Source organism: Ursus arctos, unplaced genomic scaffold, assembly GCF_023065955.2.
Source record: "Ursus arctos isolate Adak ecotype North America unplaced genomic scaffold, UrsArc2.0 scaffold_16, whole genome shotgun sequence".
NCBI lineage: Eukaryota > Metazoa > Chordata > Mammalia > Carnivora > Ursidae > Ursus > Ursus arctos.
In genome coordinates, this window is record NW_026622830.1 from 44,413,001 (window position 1) to 44,430,511 (window position 17,511).

General features: G+C 41.6%; 1 protein-coding gene across 6 annotated transcripts in view; it reads left to right on the forward strand.

Moving 5' to 3' along the window:
* The first annotated feature begins 2,188 nt into the window (after window positions 1-2,188).
* The window catches only part of KIZ (kizuna centrosomal protein), a 126,996-nt gene continuing 111,673 nt past the window's right edge, over window positions 2,189-17,511 (forward strand). For 4 of the 6 annotated variants that reach the window (XM_057312708.1, XM_057312709.1, XM_057312707.1 and 1 more), the window contains exons 1-3: window positions 2,208-2,433; window positions 10,906-10,968; window positions 14,519-14,681. In XM_057312708.1, coding sequence (XP_057168691.1) covers window positions 2,345-2,433; window positions 10,906-10,968; window positions 14,519-14,681 — 315 coding nt within the window. In that variant the 5' untranslated portion in view covers window positions 2,208-2,344. Of the gene's footprint in view, window positions 2,434-10,905; window positions 10,969-14,518; window positions 14,682-17,511 lie in introns of all 6 variants that reach the window. The other 2 variants (XM_026487469.4, XM_026487470.4) reach the window with 2 other exon arrangements.

Below are 17,511 nucleotides of genomic sequence, written 5' to 3' on the forward strand. Positions count from 1 at the left end.
TAAAAATATGCATTATTTTTGCCAGTATGGTGGGTAAAATGTAGTTTGCTCCAAAATCAGCAAAATAAACCTTTGTACATGACCGTGGAATAAATTTGGTGTAATGATTTGATATAACAACTAAAAAGTATAACATTAGTACTATCCTTAGGCCCAGGCAAGAGGACCACTTCTGTGGCTTCTGTATATTATAGAGCCTGTTCTGTCCCTTTTCTGGACATGCTACTCCATACAAGGCAAAGAGTGCCCCAGGGCCAGGGTACATATTTGCCTTGAGCTCACACATACACACACCCTTCTAGTACACATTCTGGGTACCTACAACGTTGACATTCTTTGCTCAAAGGGGCCCAAGCTCCTTTCCAAGGCTTATAGAGACCTCTTTCCTGGATCATTCCTGCAGGGGTGACTATCACTGGTTGCTCACCATTAGACTTGGTGTGTGGCCAAGAGGACGCTAAGGTGGGGATCAGGATGGAGTGGGCACTTGTGGACTGGGGTGGGGAATACACATATCCCTACCCGTGTAGGAAGCTCCTCACAGTGCAGGACTAAGCCGGATGTGACAAATAAGAGGGTAAGTAGGGGAAGGAATCGCAGAACTAAATTCCCCTGCGGCTTTCCTGGTTCTTATGAAGACACATTGGTCAAGGTGGGAGGAGAGAACATAGTTCATCTACAACTTGTCATCATGAGTTATAATTGTTTAATACTTCAACAGATAGCACTAAGGCCTCCAAGTACTCTTGCCCTGCGCCTGGCAAATATGAAAAGCAGGCTGAGTAACATCATAATTCTATATTGCCCACCTTTAAGTGGTCCATCTGTCTCGCTAATGATCAATTTACTACCTTAAGTCACACTTTGCCCAAGAGAATAAGTGAAATTAATGGCTGAGAAAAGAAACCAAGTGAAGAATAAGAGACTCAGGACACCTGGGTGGCTCAGTTGTTAAGTGTTTGCCTTCCGCTCAGGGCATTATCCCGGCGTTCTGGGCCGAGCTTGGATCGAGCCGGTGTCAGGCTCCTCCACTGGGAGCCTGCTTCTTCCTCTCCCACTCCCCCCGCTTGTGTTCCTTCTCTCTCGCTGGCTGTCTCTCTCTGTGTCAAATAAATAAATAAAATCTTAAAAAAAGAAAAAAGAATACGAGACTAAAGAAACTCTATACTGTAGTTCCTTTTCTTCTGCTCTTTGGGTTTTGGAATATGTTTTTCTTCAGGAAGCTTATTCTCCAAGGTGATGATGATGACGATGATGATGATGATGATAAAAACAGATGCTTACTATGTGCTGGGCCCTCTTATAAACATTACACACATTAATTAGTTATTATAACAATGGCATAGGTGGGTCCTGCACTAACAGCCTTCCCTTTTACAAGAGGAAGTCTGGGCATCAAGAGGGTGATCTGCCTGTAGTCACACAGCTGGGCAGTGGGCTTGAGCCCAGGCGGTCTGGCTCCAGAGTGCCTGCTGAAGAATTCTGCAGGGCGTTTGCCCACCGAGCCACGTCTGCACAAATGTCTGCTTCATAAGTAACTAGTTAGCAACTTTTCCCTCTTCACCAACCAGTAAAGTCACCTGCAGCCTTAACCGCATCCTTGGGTCAGCACAGACTTTAAAGCAAGGGGTTGTTCTAATGTCAGGGCTGAGCGCAGTTGCTTACTGTTTTGGGTTTTGTCTTTTTTGTGGTGTTTTGTTTTGCTTGTAAGTGTGGTAGGAAAACAAGTTTAGCACAGTGCCGGCACTCAGAAATCCTGGAAGAAGGGAGGGAGAAGTGGTAGGAGAAAGGACACAATGAACCTTGGAAAAATAATGTAGTTTGATGCTAAAGGCAAATATGATCAAGTGAATTGCTCCCGCCCAGCGCGCTCCCCCCACTCCCCCAGCCTCTACCGAGGTGGGGGGAGTAATCAGGACCGGCTTCCGACTTGGCTTTCGGTGGGGCTGCTTGCCTCGGGGAGGGCCAGGGTCTCTCCCGTGAAAATTCTGAAGGGTGAGGGGAAAGGGAGACGCCAGACTAGGGGCGGAGGCCGGGGAACCGTGTCCACAAGGCCTGCTGCACTGCCACCAGCGCGAAAAATCCGCCCGCCCTCTTGGAGTCGGTCTGCACCGCCTCACAATACACCCCGCCTACGTCCCGCCCCTCCGCGGCGTCTGTCCCGCCCCCCCACGGTGTTCCCGCCTCCACCCCGCCCCAGCAGGGCCTCGGCCCCGCCCCCTGCACGGCGGCTGGCGCACTGTTTACCCGCGGTGCATGGTGGGGCCGTCGCCTCGGACACCCCCCCCCCCCCTCCCGCGGTGGTCGCCCCTTGACGGTGCAGAACGATCGCGGCGGCGGCGGCATGCGTCCGGCCTCCACCTCGTCAGCGGCTCTGGCGAGTCCCGACTACTACGAGAGGCTGGGCCACCTCCAGCGCCGGCTGCGGGACAGGTATGGCCTACCCGGGGCGGGGGCGGGGAGTGAGCCCGGCCGAGGGTTAGCCGGTGCCCTAACTCCGGTTCCTTGCCACTCCCCCCGCCGTTTTCCCTTGGACCCGGGTCCGCTCGGGACGCCCCCTAAGCTCCCGGTGGGGCCTGGAGGACAAAGTTTACCAAATACCATGCCCCATCGCCCTTATTGGAGGTCTCCTGCCGGAAGATCCGGCCGCATCACTGAATTTGCCCAGAAGTGAGAGTGGGAGTTCTCCTGCCTGTCACTCTCAGTCACGCCTTGTGAATTTCTCTACTCCCTTCTACACGCCTCCTCCCCTGTCTCTCTTCAAATTGTCATTCCACCCTGACAGCTGCACTGCATCAATGATGACAGGTCCGAGAACGCAGGCGGGAGTGCGTGCGTGTGTGTGTGTGTGTGTGTGTGTGTATAACATATGCCCTATTTAAATGCAGGAGACATTTTTGCGGAGGGGAACGAGGGCTGACCAGATTTTCAGCAAAGAGATGAAATTTACAGAAGTCCAGCTTCCGGAGGGTTCATGATACTTTGATTAAGACATGAAAGATGAGAGCCACTGATAACAGCTAGATCTAAGAGCAAAGAGAGAAAATTATAAAGCAATTTGCTATAAATAACCACGTAAAAGATAAGTTTTTGGAACTAATATTTAGCTGCTAAATTAATTGCAGTTGGAAATCTCATTAGTTGACAAGAAAGGAAATAGATATTTGGATCTCTTGATAAACAAAGCGTTTAATGAATGTTAAAAGTTACAAAATCATTTCAGTGAAGAGGAGAGCTTTGTGTGTGACAATTCTAAACTGACAACAATAATTACATGTAAGGTAAAGGCAGAAGTGTTTATGAAGAGGAATTATGTTCATCTTATCCTAGATTTAATTCTTGTCAGTATTTATAGAGCATCCACAACAGGCCTCCTTAATTGTCCTCACCATATTTTACCCCTTAATCCTTTTCTGTATCCTATTTTCTTTCTGACATACTGCCACTCACCCACTCCACGGACCTCCTCACCTCCAGCTTTTAAAAAAATCACTTCCTGCAGTGCCCTCCCTATATCAAGTATTGATCAAACTATTCTCTAACTTAGGTGATCTCTATTTTTATAGCAGTATAGATAAATAGCTTAAGTGACTTACTTCCTGCTTAGAGGGAGAATTCGGGGAGGACAGGAACCATATTTAGCTAGATCTTCAGCTGGTACTAGAGTACCTTAGGGGAGGAGGGGCTTGACAAATGTTTGTTAAGTAAAAGGCAGAAATCCCAAAGCCAACCAGCCAGGGTCCAGGAGTTACAAATGTCTTGTATACAACACTGTTGCCACACGTTGTTGCTAAATCATGATGATTTTCCAGTCAACCAGGGAGAGTGAACAGTATGGTATTTCTAAGACAGTATTAAGTTTCTGCACATACCTTATAATTAAAAGACAAGACACTGCTCTGTACATCAGCATGCCTGAGGTGCTTTTGACTCTGTTCTGTTAGAAGAGTAGCTTAGTTACCCCCAGGCCTTTAGGTATTTATATCTCTTAGCCCATGTTCTGATTTTAAAATGTTACTGGTTCAAATGGCATTCTTTTTGAACTAAGTTCATCATGAGTTATCATTTTTGCTTCCTATGCTAGGAACACTTGGCTGTTTATAGTCCTTATGGTATAATAACTGTGTAATGATTAGTACTCACTTTATGTTTAACACTTAATGTTTTAACTGTTAAGCAAGATGAGGCTGTTGAAATTATATAAAGAATTCAGGTCAAACTTAATAGCCTATTCTTGGTTTTGTACTTGGAGTTTTTTTAAAAAAATCAAGTTGATACAAATCTGTTGCTGTGTGTGTTCATCTTTTTCATTTTATTAAATATTTTTTAGAGAGAAGGGGGGAAGGGCAGAGGGAGAGGGAGAGAGAGAATCCCAAGCAGGCTCCCCATTGAGTGAAGAGCCTGACATAGGGCTCCATCTCACTACCCTGAGATCATGACCTGAGCTGAGATCAAGAGTCGGATGCTTAACCGACTGAGCCACCCAGGCAATCCTTATTTTTCATTTTTAAATTCCATAACTAATGCATAGTAAGTACAGAGGCAAATAACTTTGGATGCTTGGGTTCTGCTCTACAAACAGTTGTGTGACTTTAAGCAGGTTGTTCCGCTTCTCTGAACCTTGGTTCTTCACCAGAAATGAGGAGCACTGAATTATATGTATGGTAAAGCCACAGATTTGTTTCTTCTCTAGTAGAGTAATGAGCTTCAAAGGAAAGAAGTTGAAAGCTGTAGTTTTGCAAAGCAACAAGTAATGAATATCATTGTTTGTATCCTGTTTGAGTGTTTGAATGTACCTGCTTTATCGTTTTGTTTAGTGTTGTTTTTTAACCAATCTCAGTGACCACAAGGACTCCAAAACTTCAGAGTCATTTTAAAGGCTGCGTCTCTGGGTCATCACAGCTGCTTTATCAGTCCAGAGATTTCCTGGGGGTGGGAAATAAAAGCAATCTGCCCTTGCCTGGCCTTCTTAGAGCTGGCTTATTGCTGGTCTAATATAGCTGGTCTAATAACGGGGCCTTTCCCTTGTAAGTGGTGTATTTCTAGCCCAGATTGTTTCAGCTGTAGACACACATAGATGTACTTGTACATTCTTAATTTTTTCCTCTTTGCGTATGGTGTTTTCTCTGCACTCTGGTGAAATCAATCATAGAATCTTAAATAGCCTGCTGGAGTGACTCGTTATGGAGTGTGTAGTGCCACAAGCATGGTAGAAACATGTGAGTGGAATTGACTCTTACAATTATATAAAAACATCCCTTTAAAAGGCCCATTAACCAGCCCCAGTTTTTTCAATGCCAGTATTGATTCAGAGTGAGATATCGTAATAGTCCAGAAATTGATTCTGAGATACTAGTTAAGTAAAACTGAAGTTGGTATTGAGACAAAAACAGAATAATAAGTGGCTTAAAAGGAGAAAAGCAAAGCATGTGGCTACACTCTTAAGGACCACCCATCTGTGTAAACCTTTGAATGGTCCAGGTGAGGGGTGCAGGTGATGGAAACCATGAACTATGGGTATATATCCCAGGGCTGGGTGTTTCAGAGATTCTGAAACAAAGATTTAGTATGTAGGGGTTGCAAGATAATCCTTCCCATAAGCCTTTCTCTGGCTTTTTATTGGGGGTAAATATCTTGTTTTAAGTCTTAAATTTAAAACAGAAAGGAAAGACAGCATTCAGAAGCTCTGCAGTGTGGATAAGGAGGTTGGGAAAAGGGCCTGTGTTGAAGAGTTAATGAGATTAGCATCATGTTGTCCACAGTGGAAGGCCAAGGGGGGTTTGTGGTTTTTCACCATATGAAGTGTCATAACAGATAAGTGTGACTGGCAGGTGTGTATCTACTGAAGACAGAGCAGGAATGAAGAAGTTCTATGTTCATGATTAAAAAGAACCTGCTACACAGGAGGTGATGGATTCCTAAAAAGACCTTTTTCACCAGAGATCATAGGTGAAATAAAAAATTATTTTGAATTAAATTCAAGCTTACAGAAAAGTTGCAAGTATAGGACAAAGACTTCTAGTATTCCCCTCACCCAGATTCCCCAACTCTTTTTTTTTAAGATTGATTGATTGATTGATTGATTTGAGAAAGAGAGAGAGCACACAGAGGGAGAGGGAAAAGCAGACTCCTCACTGAGCAGGGAGCTTGATGCGGGGCTCAATTCCAGGATCATGACCTGAACCGAAGGCAGATGCTTAACTCACTGAGCCACCCAGGTGCCCCCAGATTCTGCAACTCTTAACATTTCATTATATTTTTTGTGGGTTTTTTTGTCTGTCTTCCCATCTGTCTAAAATCATTAGTCTTTTCTGAACCATTTGAGAACTACAGATACGGTGCCCCATTATTCCTAAAAATTCAAGTGTCTGTTTCCAAAAACAAGGATGCTTCCTGACATGGATGCACCCTGGAATTCCCCCAGTGAGGAAATCAATACTGATTGATAAATTCCACAGACTCCAATCAAATTTCATCACCTACCCATTTTGCCAAGTGTCCTAAGACTGTCTTTTTTCTTTTCTGGTCCAGGATCCCATCTGTGTACCATTTGCCATGTCTTTTCAGTCTCCCCGAGTCTGGAGCTATTCCGTAGTCATTCTCTGTCCTGTGTTCCTGACAGTTTCATAGAGTACAACTTTCATTCTAGAGGGTGATACTCAAGCTGGGTCCATCTAATGGTTCCTCATGACCAGACTCTGATAGCACTTTCTTGGCAGGAATAGCACAAAAGTGAAGCATGATACTGGGGCAATAGGTCATAGATTCACCTAAGGGTCTTTCTGTCTTTGTAATTTATTTTTTTTATTTTTATTTTTTTAAGATTTTTATTTATTTATTTAACAGAGAGAGAGACAGCCAGCGAGAGAGGGAACACAAGCAGGGGGAGTGGGAGAGAAAGAAGCAGGCTCCCAGCGGAAGAGCCTGACGTGGGGCTCGATCCCAGAACTCCGGGATCATGCCCTGAGCCGAAGGCAGACACTTAATGACTGAGCCACTCAGGCGCCCCTGTCTTTGTAATTTAATGACAGCTCACTGTCCAGCCATTCATTCTTCATGAACTAAGTATCCTATTAATCATGAAATCTTAGAAGAGGCAAAAGTGACTAATAAAAATTTCTAACATGGAAGCAATTATGCCATATTTCCTTCACTTCTAAGTTCACTCTTATTTTTTTAAATTTTACTTTATTTAAATTCAAGTAATTAACATGCAGTGTATTATTAGTTTCAGAGGTAGAGTTCAGTGATTCATCAGTTGCTTATAACACCCAGTACTCATTACATCACATGCTCTCCTTAATGTCCATCACCCAGTTGCCCCATCCTCCCACCCACCACCCCTCCAGCAACCCTCAGCTTGTTCCTATAGTTAAGAGTCTCTTATGGTTTGCCTCCCTGTCCGTTTTAATATTATTTTATTTTTCATTCCCTTCTCCTATGTTCTTCTATTGTTTCTTAAATTTCACAGATGAGTGAAATCATACAGTATTTGTATTTCTCTGACTGACGTATTTCAGTTAGCATAAAAACCTCTAGTTCCATCTACAACATTGCAAATGGCAAGATTTCATTCTTCTTGATGGCTGAGTAATAGTCCATTGTGTGTGTGTGTGTGTGTGTGTGTGTGTCCGTATGTGTGTACCATATCTTCTTTATCCATTCATCTGTTGATGGACATCTGGGCTCTTTCCATAGTTTAGCTATTGTGGACATTGCTGCTATAAATTTTGGGGTGCAGGTGCCCCTTTGAATCACTATGTTTGTATCCTTTGGATGAATACATAGTGGCACAGTTGTTAGGTATTAGGGTAGCTCTATTTTTAACTTTTTGAGCAACCTCCATACTGTTTTCCAGAGTGGCTGTAGCAGTCTGCATTCCCACCAGTAGTGTAAGAGGCTTTCTCCACATCCTCGGCAACATCTGTTGTTTCCTGAGTTGTTAATTTTAGCCATTCTGACCAGTGTGAGGTGGCATCTCACTGTGGTTTTGATTTGTATTTCCCTGATACCGAGTGATGTTGAGCTTTTTTCCATGTGTCTGTTGGCCATTTGTATGTCTTCTTTGGAGAGATATCTGGTCATGTCTTCTGCCCATTTCTTGACTGGACTTTTTGTTTTTTGGGTGTTGAGTTTGATATAAGTTCTTTATAGATCTTGGATACTAGCCCTTTATCTGACAAGATATTTGCAAATATCTTCTCCCATTCTGTAGGTTGTCTTTTGGTTTTGTTGACTATTTCCTTTGCTGTGCCAAAGCTTTTTATCTTGATGAAGTACCAGGAGTTCATTTTTGCTTTTGTTTCCCTTGCCTTTGGAGATGTGTCTAGCAAGAAGTTGCTGTGACCAAGGTCAAAGAGGTTTCTGGCTGTGTTCACCTCTAGGATTTTGATGGATTCCTGTCTCACATTTAGGTCTTTCATCCATTTTGAGTTTATTTTTGTGTGTGGGGTAAGAACCTCATACAGGAATTCAGCAAAGTGGCAGGATATAAAATCAATGCACTGAAACCAGTTGCATTTCTATACACTAACTATGAGACAGAAGAAAGCGAAATTAAGGAATCGATCCCATTTGCAATTGCACCAAGAACCGTAAGATATCTAGGAATAAACCTAACCAAAGAGTTAAAGGCCCTGTGCTCTGAAAACTATAGAACACTTATGAAAGAAGTTGAGGAAGACACAAAGGAATGGAAATACATTCCATGCACATGGATTGGAAGAACAAATATTGTTAAAATGTCTATGCTACCCAGAGCAATCTTCACGTCCAATGCAACCCCTATCAAAATACCATCAACTTTTTTCACAGAGCTGGAACAAATAATACTAAAATTTGTATGAAACCAGAAAAGACCCTAAATAGCCAGAGGAATGTTGAAAAAGAAAACCAAAGCTAGTGGCGTCATAACTCTAGGCTTAAAGCTATATTACAAAGCTGCAATCACCAAGACAGCATGGTACTGGCACAAAAACAGACAAATAGATCAATGGAACAGAATAGAAAACCCAGAAATGGACGCTCAACTCTATGGCTAACTAATCATCGACAAAGCAGGAAAGAATATCCAATGGAAAAAAGACAGTCTCTTCAAAAAATGGTGTTGGGAAAATTGGACAGCCACATGCAGAAGAATGAAACTGGACCATTTTTTTACACCATACACAAACATAAGTTCACTCTCACTAATGACAAAGTAAAGATGTGTGTGGTGCTACTACTTACAAAAAATGGCGTCTCTATGATTTTTTTTTTCCGTTGGAATCTTTTTTCCTTTTTAAACATAGGCACACCCTAACTAAAGAATAGACCTTGTGTTCCCCAAGCTAAGATTTGGTGTTTGGATTTTGGACCCCATTTTCCCATTAAAAGAATTTGGTTAAAGGTAAACAGAAGGGGGGATGAACCATGAGAGACTGGGAAACAAACTGAGGGCTTCAGAGGGGCGGGGAGTGGTGGACTGGGATAGGCTGGTGATGGGTAGTAAGGAGGACACGTATTGCATGGTGCACTGGGTGTTATACGCAAGTAATGAATCATGGAACTTTACATCAAAAACTAGGGATGTACTGTATGGTGACTAACTTAATATAATAAAAAAAATAAATGGCAGTTTCCATTCTAGATTATGCTAAGCTAAGAAATTTACTTAACTTCTAATGTAGCTAACAGAATAACTTTTGGGATTTTTTTTTTTAAAGGAAAACATATCTGAAGAAAAACAAACTAATAATTAAGAGCTCCCAGATGGAACATGAGTTCAGCCCCTTTCCCTCAGCAGGCCACTGAAGGTTACCTTCTGCTGGACTCCTTGTCTTTGAATCACAGGTTTTTTTTTCTCCCCTGGCATTTTTCTTGCAGACATTATGTGATTTTTCTTTTGGCCTTTCGTTAATGTTAATTTAGATTAGCAATTTGGCTTCAGTTGAAGCTAGTACTTTGGTGGTGGAGTAGAACCCCCGTGGTTAATCCCCCTGTGGTCAAACCCCCCAAGGGCTCTTTCTGGGACTGGGATGGCTAGTCCCATTCAACAGTTTTACCCCCTAACACCTTGGTTTTGACTGTCATTACCTCCGCTGCTGCTCAGTTTCCCTTACCTCTTACCAGGCTTGGGTGTACAGATGTGCAGGGTAAGCTTTGTCCTCTAGCTTACTGCCAGCACTCACCTGAACTCACCAGCTAAGTCTTTACTGGGAGTAGCTCCAGAGAGTAGCAGTCAGTGACAAATCATGGTGATGTCACAAAGTTATAAAAAGAAACTCCTCCAAATTTGAAGTAATAGTGTTTGGGGACTTGGTGTTCATTAAAAGTGAATGGAGCTAGGTGTACTTTTCACAGACTTGGCTCTGCCCACACTTGTCTGGCTGGGAGCAGAGCAAGCCACCAGTCTTCAGTCCAAGGTGCATTTGTGGAAGTATGTTGTCTTGACCTGGTAGAACCCCCATCGCTCAAATGCCACTATCTCAGAAAAATCTGGCCATAGTATATTTTACGTATTTATCTTGTTTATTGTCTGTCCTTCCCTCTAGAGTGTCAGCTGCCTTGTTCACCATGATAGTATTCAGGCCTGGAACAGGACCTGGTTCATCATGGCACTCAAGAAGTACTTGTTGAATGAATGAATCTGCTTTCCAGTCTTTTTTTAGTGCCTTTCTCCCATTTACTTTGAAAATTTATTCTTTTTGCTTCATACTGGTATCATTTTGCTTTTTAGATTTCCATAGTAACTGCCAAATATTTTTGTGTCTTGAGTTTCAAACAACTGGCATTTTCTGCTTCTTAGAAAGACCAGAGACACATTCTCACAAAGGTGTAATTTCAAAGGAGATCATGTTCTAAATCCAACTGCCTATTACTTATCAGTGTAACTTATTCATAAAACATTTTCTTTCTATATTGTAGTGAAAAAAAGAGACTGGAGCTGGAAAAGAAACTTTATGAATATAATCAATCTGATGTATACAGGTAAGATGTGACAGTGGTAACACTTTTTAAACCAGGTGGTGTGTGTTAGTCAATAAAAATGTAACCCTAATGTATGTTACAGATACCGTAATTGCAGTACTTTTACTGTTCTCTTATATCTAATGTGTAATCGTTTCCAGTAAACACTGAAATTTAATATAATCACTATAAAATGTAGGAATAAATTTCGTTAAAATTTGTGTAAGATAAAAATTGTTTTATTTTCACTATTTGATATTTGTGGTATTTCAGGAATCTCTGTGGCTTATATAGCTGAAGAATAAGATGCATTTAGTCTTATCTTTTTTATCACAGTTTAAACACACTGAGCCTGCGTAATGATTAAGGCATAATGACTGTAGCTGGCCTTTCAACCAACTGTTGAAGACAGGGTTACATGATGTCTCATTTGTTCACGGATATTTGACAATGCCTGTGAAAATTATTATGAGCAATGGATAAAATACATATTATCCTTTCTGGGTTATTCTAATATGAAGAGCCAACTTTTAATATTTTTAATTCTATTTTATGGAAACTGAACTTCATCCTTAAGCCAAATGTGTGGTATTACTGCCAAGGTTATTCATATGAAAGATTTCTGGCTATGATAGCATTAATTTTTTTATTTAGTTACCTCATACTACGAGTGAGAAATGAAAATATGTCATTCAGAAGTGAGAGAAAATTTTAAAACCAAACCACCCACCAGGTCCATTTGTTTCCTCATATGGTTTTAGGATTCAGTGTACCTCCAAGGATACCAGTCACGGTGGACAGCGATATGTCCCCAGTATTTCTAGAAGAGACAAAAAGCCAGTGAGATGGTGGAAGAAATAGCAGTGTTGTGGATGCCATGGCCTCAGAAGTGGGCCCAAGTCTGAGAGCATCGTTGCAGCTGCCATTTTTGTAGCACACAGCTAAGGGAGTGGCCGAAGGGGTGGAGACCTCTCTTGCAGCCTATTCGTGGCTTCCTGGGGACCTTTACCAAGCTATCAGTTTGCCGAGTTTATTCCCCTCTCTTACTTAGCCTCTCACTACCTGGAAGACAGAGGGAGTGATTTGCTAAAAATACACTTTCTTTGACTGCCTGACAGGATAAAAATCCAAACTGTCTAACATGGCTATTTCAATCTTGTCCCCACCACCCCAGAAGGCAGAGCCCAAGACAAGGGTTTGTGTGTAGATGATAGTTTATTTTAGGAAGTGGTCACATAAAACTGGCGAGCAGAGCTGGGAAGAATTAAGTAGGAGCCGGTCACTGCTTGGGCACCTGGGACTCCATCCTTCCAGACCTTCAGAGGAGCCATGTAGCCCGCCTCCCTGCTCCTCACAAGTGTCCACTCAAGGAAGGAAGGGGAGCCATTTACCTGCTGGTAACCTTGCATAGGGCAGGGCTGCCCCAGGAGGCATTAACTCTTTCTTGTATCCATGTTGCGAACTCAGAGGAGTAGCTCTGGGAAAGCAAGATACCAGATGCAGCTGAGACAGGTGCTACCAGGTGGCTGCAGCCATGGCTGGCAGAGGAAGCGCTGGTCCAGGAGGGTGTGAGGAGGGCCTGCAGAGTATCTGGCACAACAGCTTACCAGACCCTCTGTTACCTGCCCCTGGGTAATCTTCATCATCACCCTCTCTTACCAGCCTCCAATTACATGTTAGACAGAATCTTTCAGTGTCTGAAACACGACAGGAATTTTGTAGTATCGAGTAAGCAGGTGGGCTTTGTTGCCAGGTGCTTCCATTCAGTCTGAGTCCCACCAGCTCTTAGTCATGTGATGCTGGGACAAGTCCTTCAACACTCTGTACCTCCATTTCTTCATCTGTCACATGAGGATAATGGTGGTTATGAGAGCTTAACAGAGCCTTAAAGCAGTGTTTGACCCAGTGTAAGAGGCAATAATATATTATTTGTTACTGCTTTGACCAGTTTTACTGTTGTTCTTAACTATTGCCTTTGAGCTTTCCAACATGCTATTTCCCCTGCTTGAGTGTTTCCCCTCATCTTCTCACCCTGGCTTTCCCCAGTTTTGGGTTAACTCTTACCCATCCTTCATCATGTCTAAGCTAAAAATTCATTTCCACTGGGAAGGCGTTCCTGACCCCTTCAACTAGGTCAGGTTGCCCAGTCTGTAAGAGTCCCTGGCAGTTTCCCCCTTAGCATTCATCACACTGTATTGGACTTATCTAATTTTTTGTTTTCCCCGTTGACTAGCTGAGTGGCTTTCCTATTCACAGTGCTGAATCCATGAATGACTGCATGGCTGGGTGGGTGACTTCTGTGGTCAGCATTGAAGGGTAATGCGGGGGCAGGAATGAAACTAGACTTTGGGTGGAAAAGGCATGGTTACTGTTGTACCCACTCCACTTGGACACTGGCCACCACCAGCAGCTTCACCAAGTGCTGCCTGTGAAGGACAGTGCTTTATGTTCCACCTCTGTTACTGTCGCTTGCGTTGCAAGTGGCAGACGTGGGCAGCAGTAAAAGTCTTAAGTTTTTGTTCAGAAGAAAAAATGCGGACAGCCATCCAAAGTCAAAGCACAGAATTATTAGCACGATAAAGAATTTCTTGAAAACTTTTGACCTAGGCTTAGAAGTTTAAGGTCTATTACTGATTAATTTTTAACATCTCCAGCATCTTTGCAAATCTGTTTTTGAGGGTGAACATCTTTGTAATTTTCAACTTGGTTTTGCTCGATAGGAGAATGTTGAAAAATTGTGAGCACTGAGTAATATATAGAATTGTTGAGTCACTATATTATATACCTGAAACTAATACAACACTGTAAGTTAACTATACTGGGATTAAAATAAAAAACTTAATAAAAAAGAATGGTGAATTATCATATTGAACTAACAGTAGAAATGCTTCATACCAGGTATTCTTATCATGTAAAAGTTGTGAAGAAGAAAGAGCTAGAGTGAGCAGCGTTGGTTCTGTGGGAAGAGTAGTGTGCCTTTTATTTTACACTTTGGATGAGAGTCTCTAAAGGTTTTTTCACAATTCAAGTTGAATTACAGCCCATATATTATCATAAAATATTTTTAAAATATATTGTTACAGTTCCTAATTAAAATTTTAATATTAATTAAATGAGAGTGTTTGGGGTATTTTAAATTTTGGAATTTCTTAATATTTATGGATTATGGTTTATAGTTTGAGTCTGTTTCCATCTAAGCGGTAGTTTTGAAATGGTCTGTCATAAAAAGAATGCTAATGGGCTATTCATCCGATCATGCCACATAGACACCGCTCTTGAAATCACATTTAATTTTGAGAAAGAAATCCATATAAATCTTTATTGTATGAATGTTATAATGTAGTCTTGTATACATTTCTCAGGAGAGTTATGCCTGGGTGTGATACTCAGTGATGTTGCATTAATTTCTTCTCTCTAAAAATGCATGTACATTCTGCCCTTAGCTTTCAGTGTTTGGGTAAAATATCTCCGAATACATTGTCTCATTAACAATTTTGTTAAAGAAAATTCTCCTCCTTTGATTTTTCAGAGTCTAACTGTATTGTTTAAAAATCTGCTTTTATTTTTCTAGAGTTAAGCTGAAGTATGTTAAACTAAAGAAATACCTGAAGGAAATATCTGAATCAGAAAAGAAGGCTCATACTCGAAACCAAGAATTTTTAAAGCGGTTTGAGAATGTCCAAGCTCATGTTGGACATTTTACCACAAATACAGAGAAGCTTCAAGAACTGAAGGTAACATCTTGTTTTGTACTTATTTCTCTCTCTCTCTTTCTCCATCTCTTTTGCCAAAATTAGAAGGAAGTAATAGCAATACGTGTCAGATCAGTGGTGGTCACTAATGTTCAGTTGTTCATCCATAAGATTAACTGCCCATTTTTCTGTGGAGTACTATGTCCAAATTTTGATTGGGGAACTTGAAATTGCATTTTCTCAGATTTCTGTTTTAGTTGAGGAATTAATGGAATATCTGTATGTTGTTATACTACACAAATAATTAACTTGTAACAGGCACGGGCACTAGCCACCACCTGGCACAGACCTGGCACATGGTATTTGTTGGCCTCATGATTGAATTTGGGCAGCATTAGGGATTCTTCTAGAGACTACCTCCTTCTTTATTTTTTTTTATTGATGTTTTTTCATTAATCAAGTTAACTAATTTAACTAATTTAAAAATTTTATTTAAATTCTAGTTAGTGAACATACAGTGCAATATTGGTTTCAGGAGTAGAATTCAGTGATTCATCACTTATATACAACACCCAGTGCTCATCACAACAGGTGCCCTACTTAATGCCCATCACCCATCTAGCCCATCCCCCACCCACCTCCCTCTCTCAACCATCAGTTTCTTCTCTGTCGTTAAGAGCCTCTTACGGTTTGTTGCCCTCTCTCTTCTCCCCCCACCCCCTATATGTTCATCTGTTTTGTTCGTTAAATTCTACATTTGAGTGAAATCATATAGTATTTGTCTTTCTTTATCTGACTTATTTCACTTAGCGTAATATACTCTAGCTCCATCCATGTCATTGCAGATGGCAAGATTTCATTCTTTTTGGGGACTACCTCCTTCTTTAAAGGGTTCTTTTTTCTGGCATCTAGGCTCCTCTGTTCTGGTCAGGCAGTATGTTGAGGAGAGACTGAGGGTAGAACTGGCCCCATCGAGTTCACCTTTATGCTCCTCAGCTGTGTGACCCAGAGCAACTGCTCTCCGTAGCCTTCTTTGATTCTGAGACCCCACTCCCCTAAGGTGCTGGGCAACCTTCAGCTCCACACATTATACCAGGTGTGGAGGGCTAGGCCCTTTTTCCTCACGATTTGTGCTGGCCAAGGGCTGTTGCTCAAGTTAACACAACTGCATGCTGGTTACAGGAGAGGTTGGCTTCAGTACCTCCCTTTCTTTTTTTTTTTCTCTAGGAGTTTCCCCCACTGAGCCTTTATTTCAAGTATGCACAAAAATGAAAAGAATTATTATAATGAACATTCATTCAGTGGTCTGAATGTTTGTGTCCTCCTGAAATTCATATCTCAAAGTCCTAACCCCCAAATGTGATGGTACTTGTAGCTGGGGCCTTTGAGAGTTGCTTGTGTCATGAAGGTGGATGACATAGGATGCCTTCTAAGAGAAGCTCCAGAGAGCTCCCTAGCCCCTTCTACCATGGGAAGATGCAGTGAGAAGGCGGTGGCTCTGAATGAGGAAGAGGGCCCTCACCAGAAGGTGACCACACTGGCACCTTGATCTTGGACTTTCTAGCCTCCAGCAGAACCGTGAGCAATACATTTCTGATGTTTATAAGTCACCCAGTCAGTAGTGTTTTGTTATAGCTGCCTGAGTGGACTAGGAAAACTCATATACTCTCTACCCAGATGCAATAGTTGTAAATATTTTACCGTATTCGCTTTGTGTGTGTGTGTGTGTATGTATACACATATTTTCCTGAGCCATTGAAAGTATGCTGTGGACACCATGACATTTCTCCCCTAAATACTTGAGTGTGGATCTCCTAAGAACAAGGAAAGTCTCCTACATAATCATACTACCTTTATCACACCTAAGAAAATTAGTAATGTCATTTACTATCCACCCAATATTTAAATTTCCCCAGTTCCCTCCAAGATTCTCTTTATTTTTCCAGACCAAGTAGGGTTTGCACATTACATTTGGTTGTGTCTTTTTTGGTCTGTAAATCTAGTCTCCTACCATTCTTCCTTTTTTTTTTTTTTTTCATGACACTGGCTTTTTGAAGAAGGTAGTCTAATTGCCTGTAGAATGATCTGAATTTGACTGGTTATTTCTTTGAGGTATCATTTAACTGAAAATTTGGATTAGACCAGCACTGCATAATAGAACTTTCTCTAGTGATAAAAATGTTCACTGTCTGTACTGTTGCTGTCTAATACAGTAGCCACTAGACAGACATGGCTGCTGAGCACTTAAAATGTGGCTTGTGACACTGAGGACTGAGTTCTTAACTTTGTTAATTTTATTTAGTTAAATAGTCATAGCTGAGGTTACATATTGCATCCCATCAGGAGGCTCATGAATTGTGATGTCAGGTGGTCTGAACTAAGTGAGGTTGAGTTTGATGCCTAATTTAGATGGATAACTGAACATAATTTAAAAAAGAAAAAGCAGTTGTTAGTATCAACAATGTAAATCTCTTTGCTGTTCAGAAATTTCACAGAGAAAATAAAAGTGGTAGACAAAGCAGGGAATTTTGCCTTCCCACTAGAAAAAAAGAAATAATAGAAATTTTCCTTTTATTTTCACATTGATGCTTTATTTAGTTGTTGATTTCACGATGTAGCCAAATGTGAGAGGGAGGGATTTGAAAGGGGGAATGATCCTTTGTAAATATTTTTATATTGAAAGCAGTTGAGTCTTGGGTAAGGAATGCCTTGTGAAAACAATCTGTGACGGCATAGAAGAGCAGACCATGTAGCTACAATTGGGAAAGATGTGAGTTCCGTGGAGAACTGTACATTGGGAGTCACCCTGAACCCAAAGCTGAATACTTGAAATGTATCTGTGAAACCAGGCAGTGATATTTGAAACTCCAGC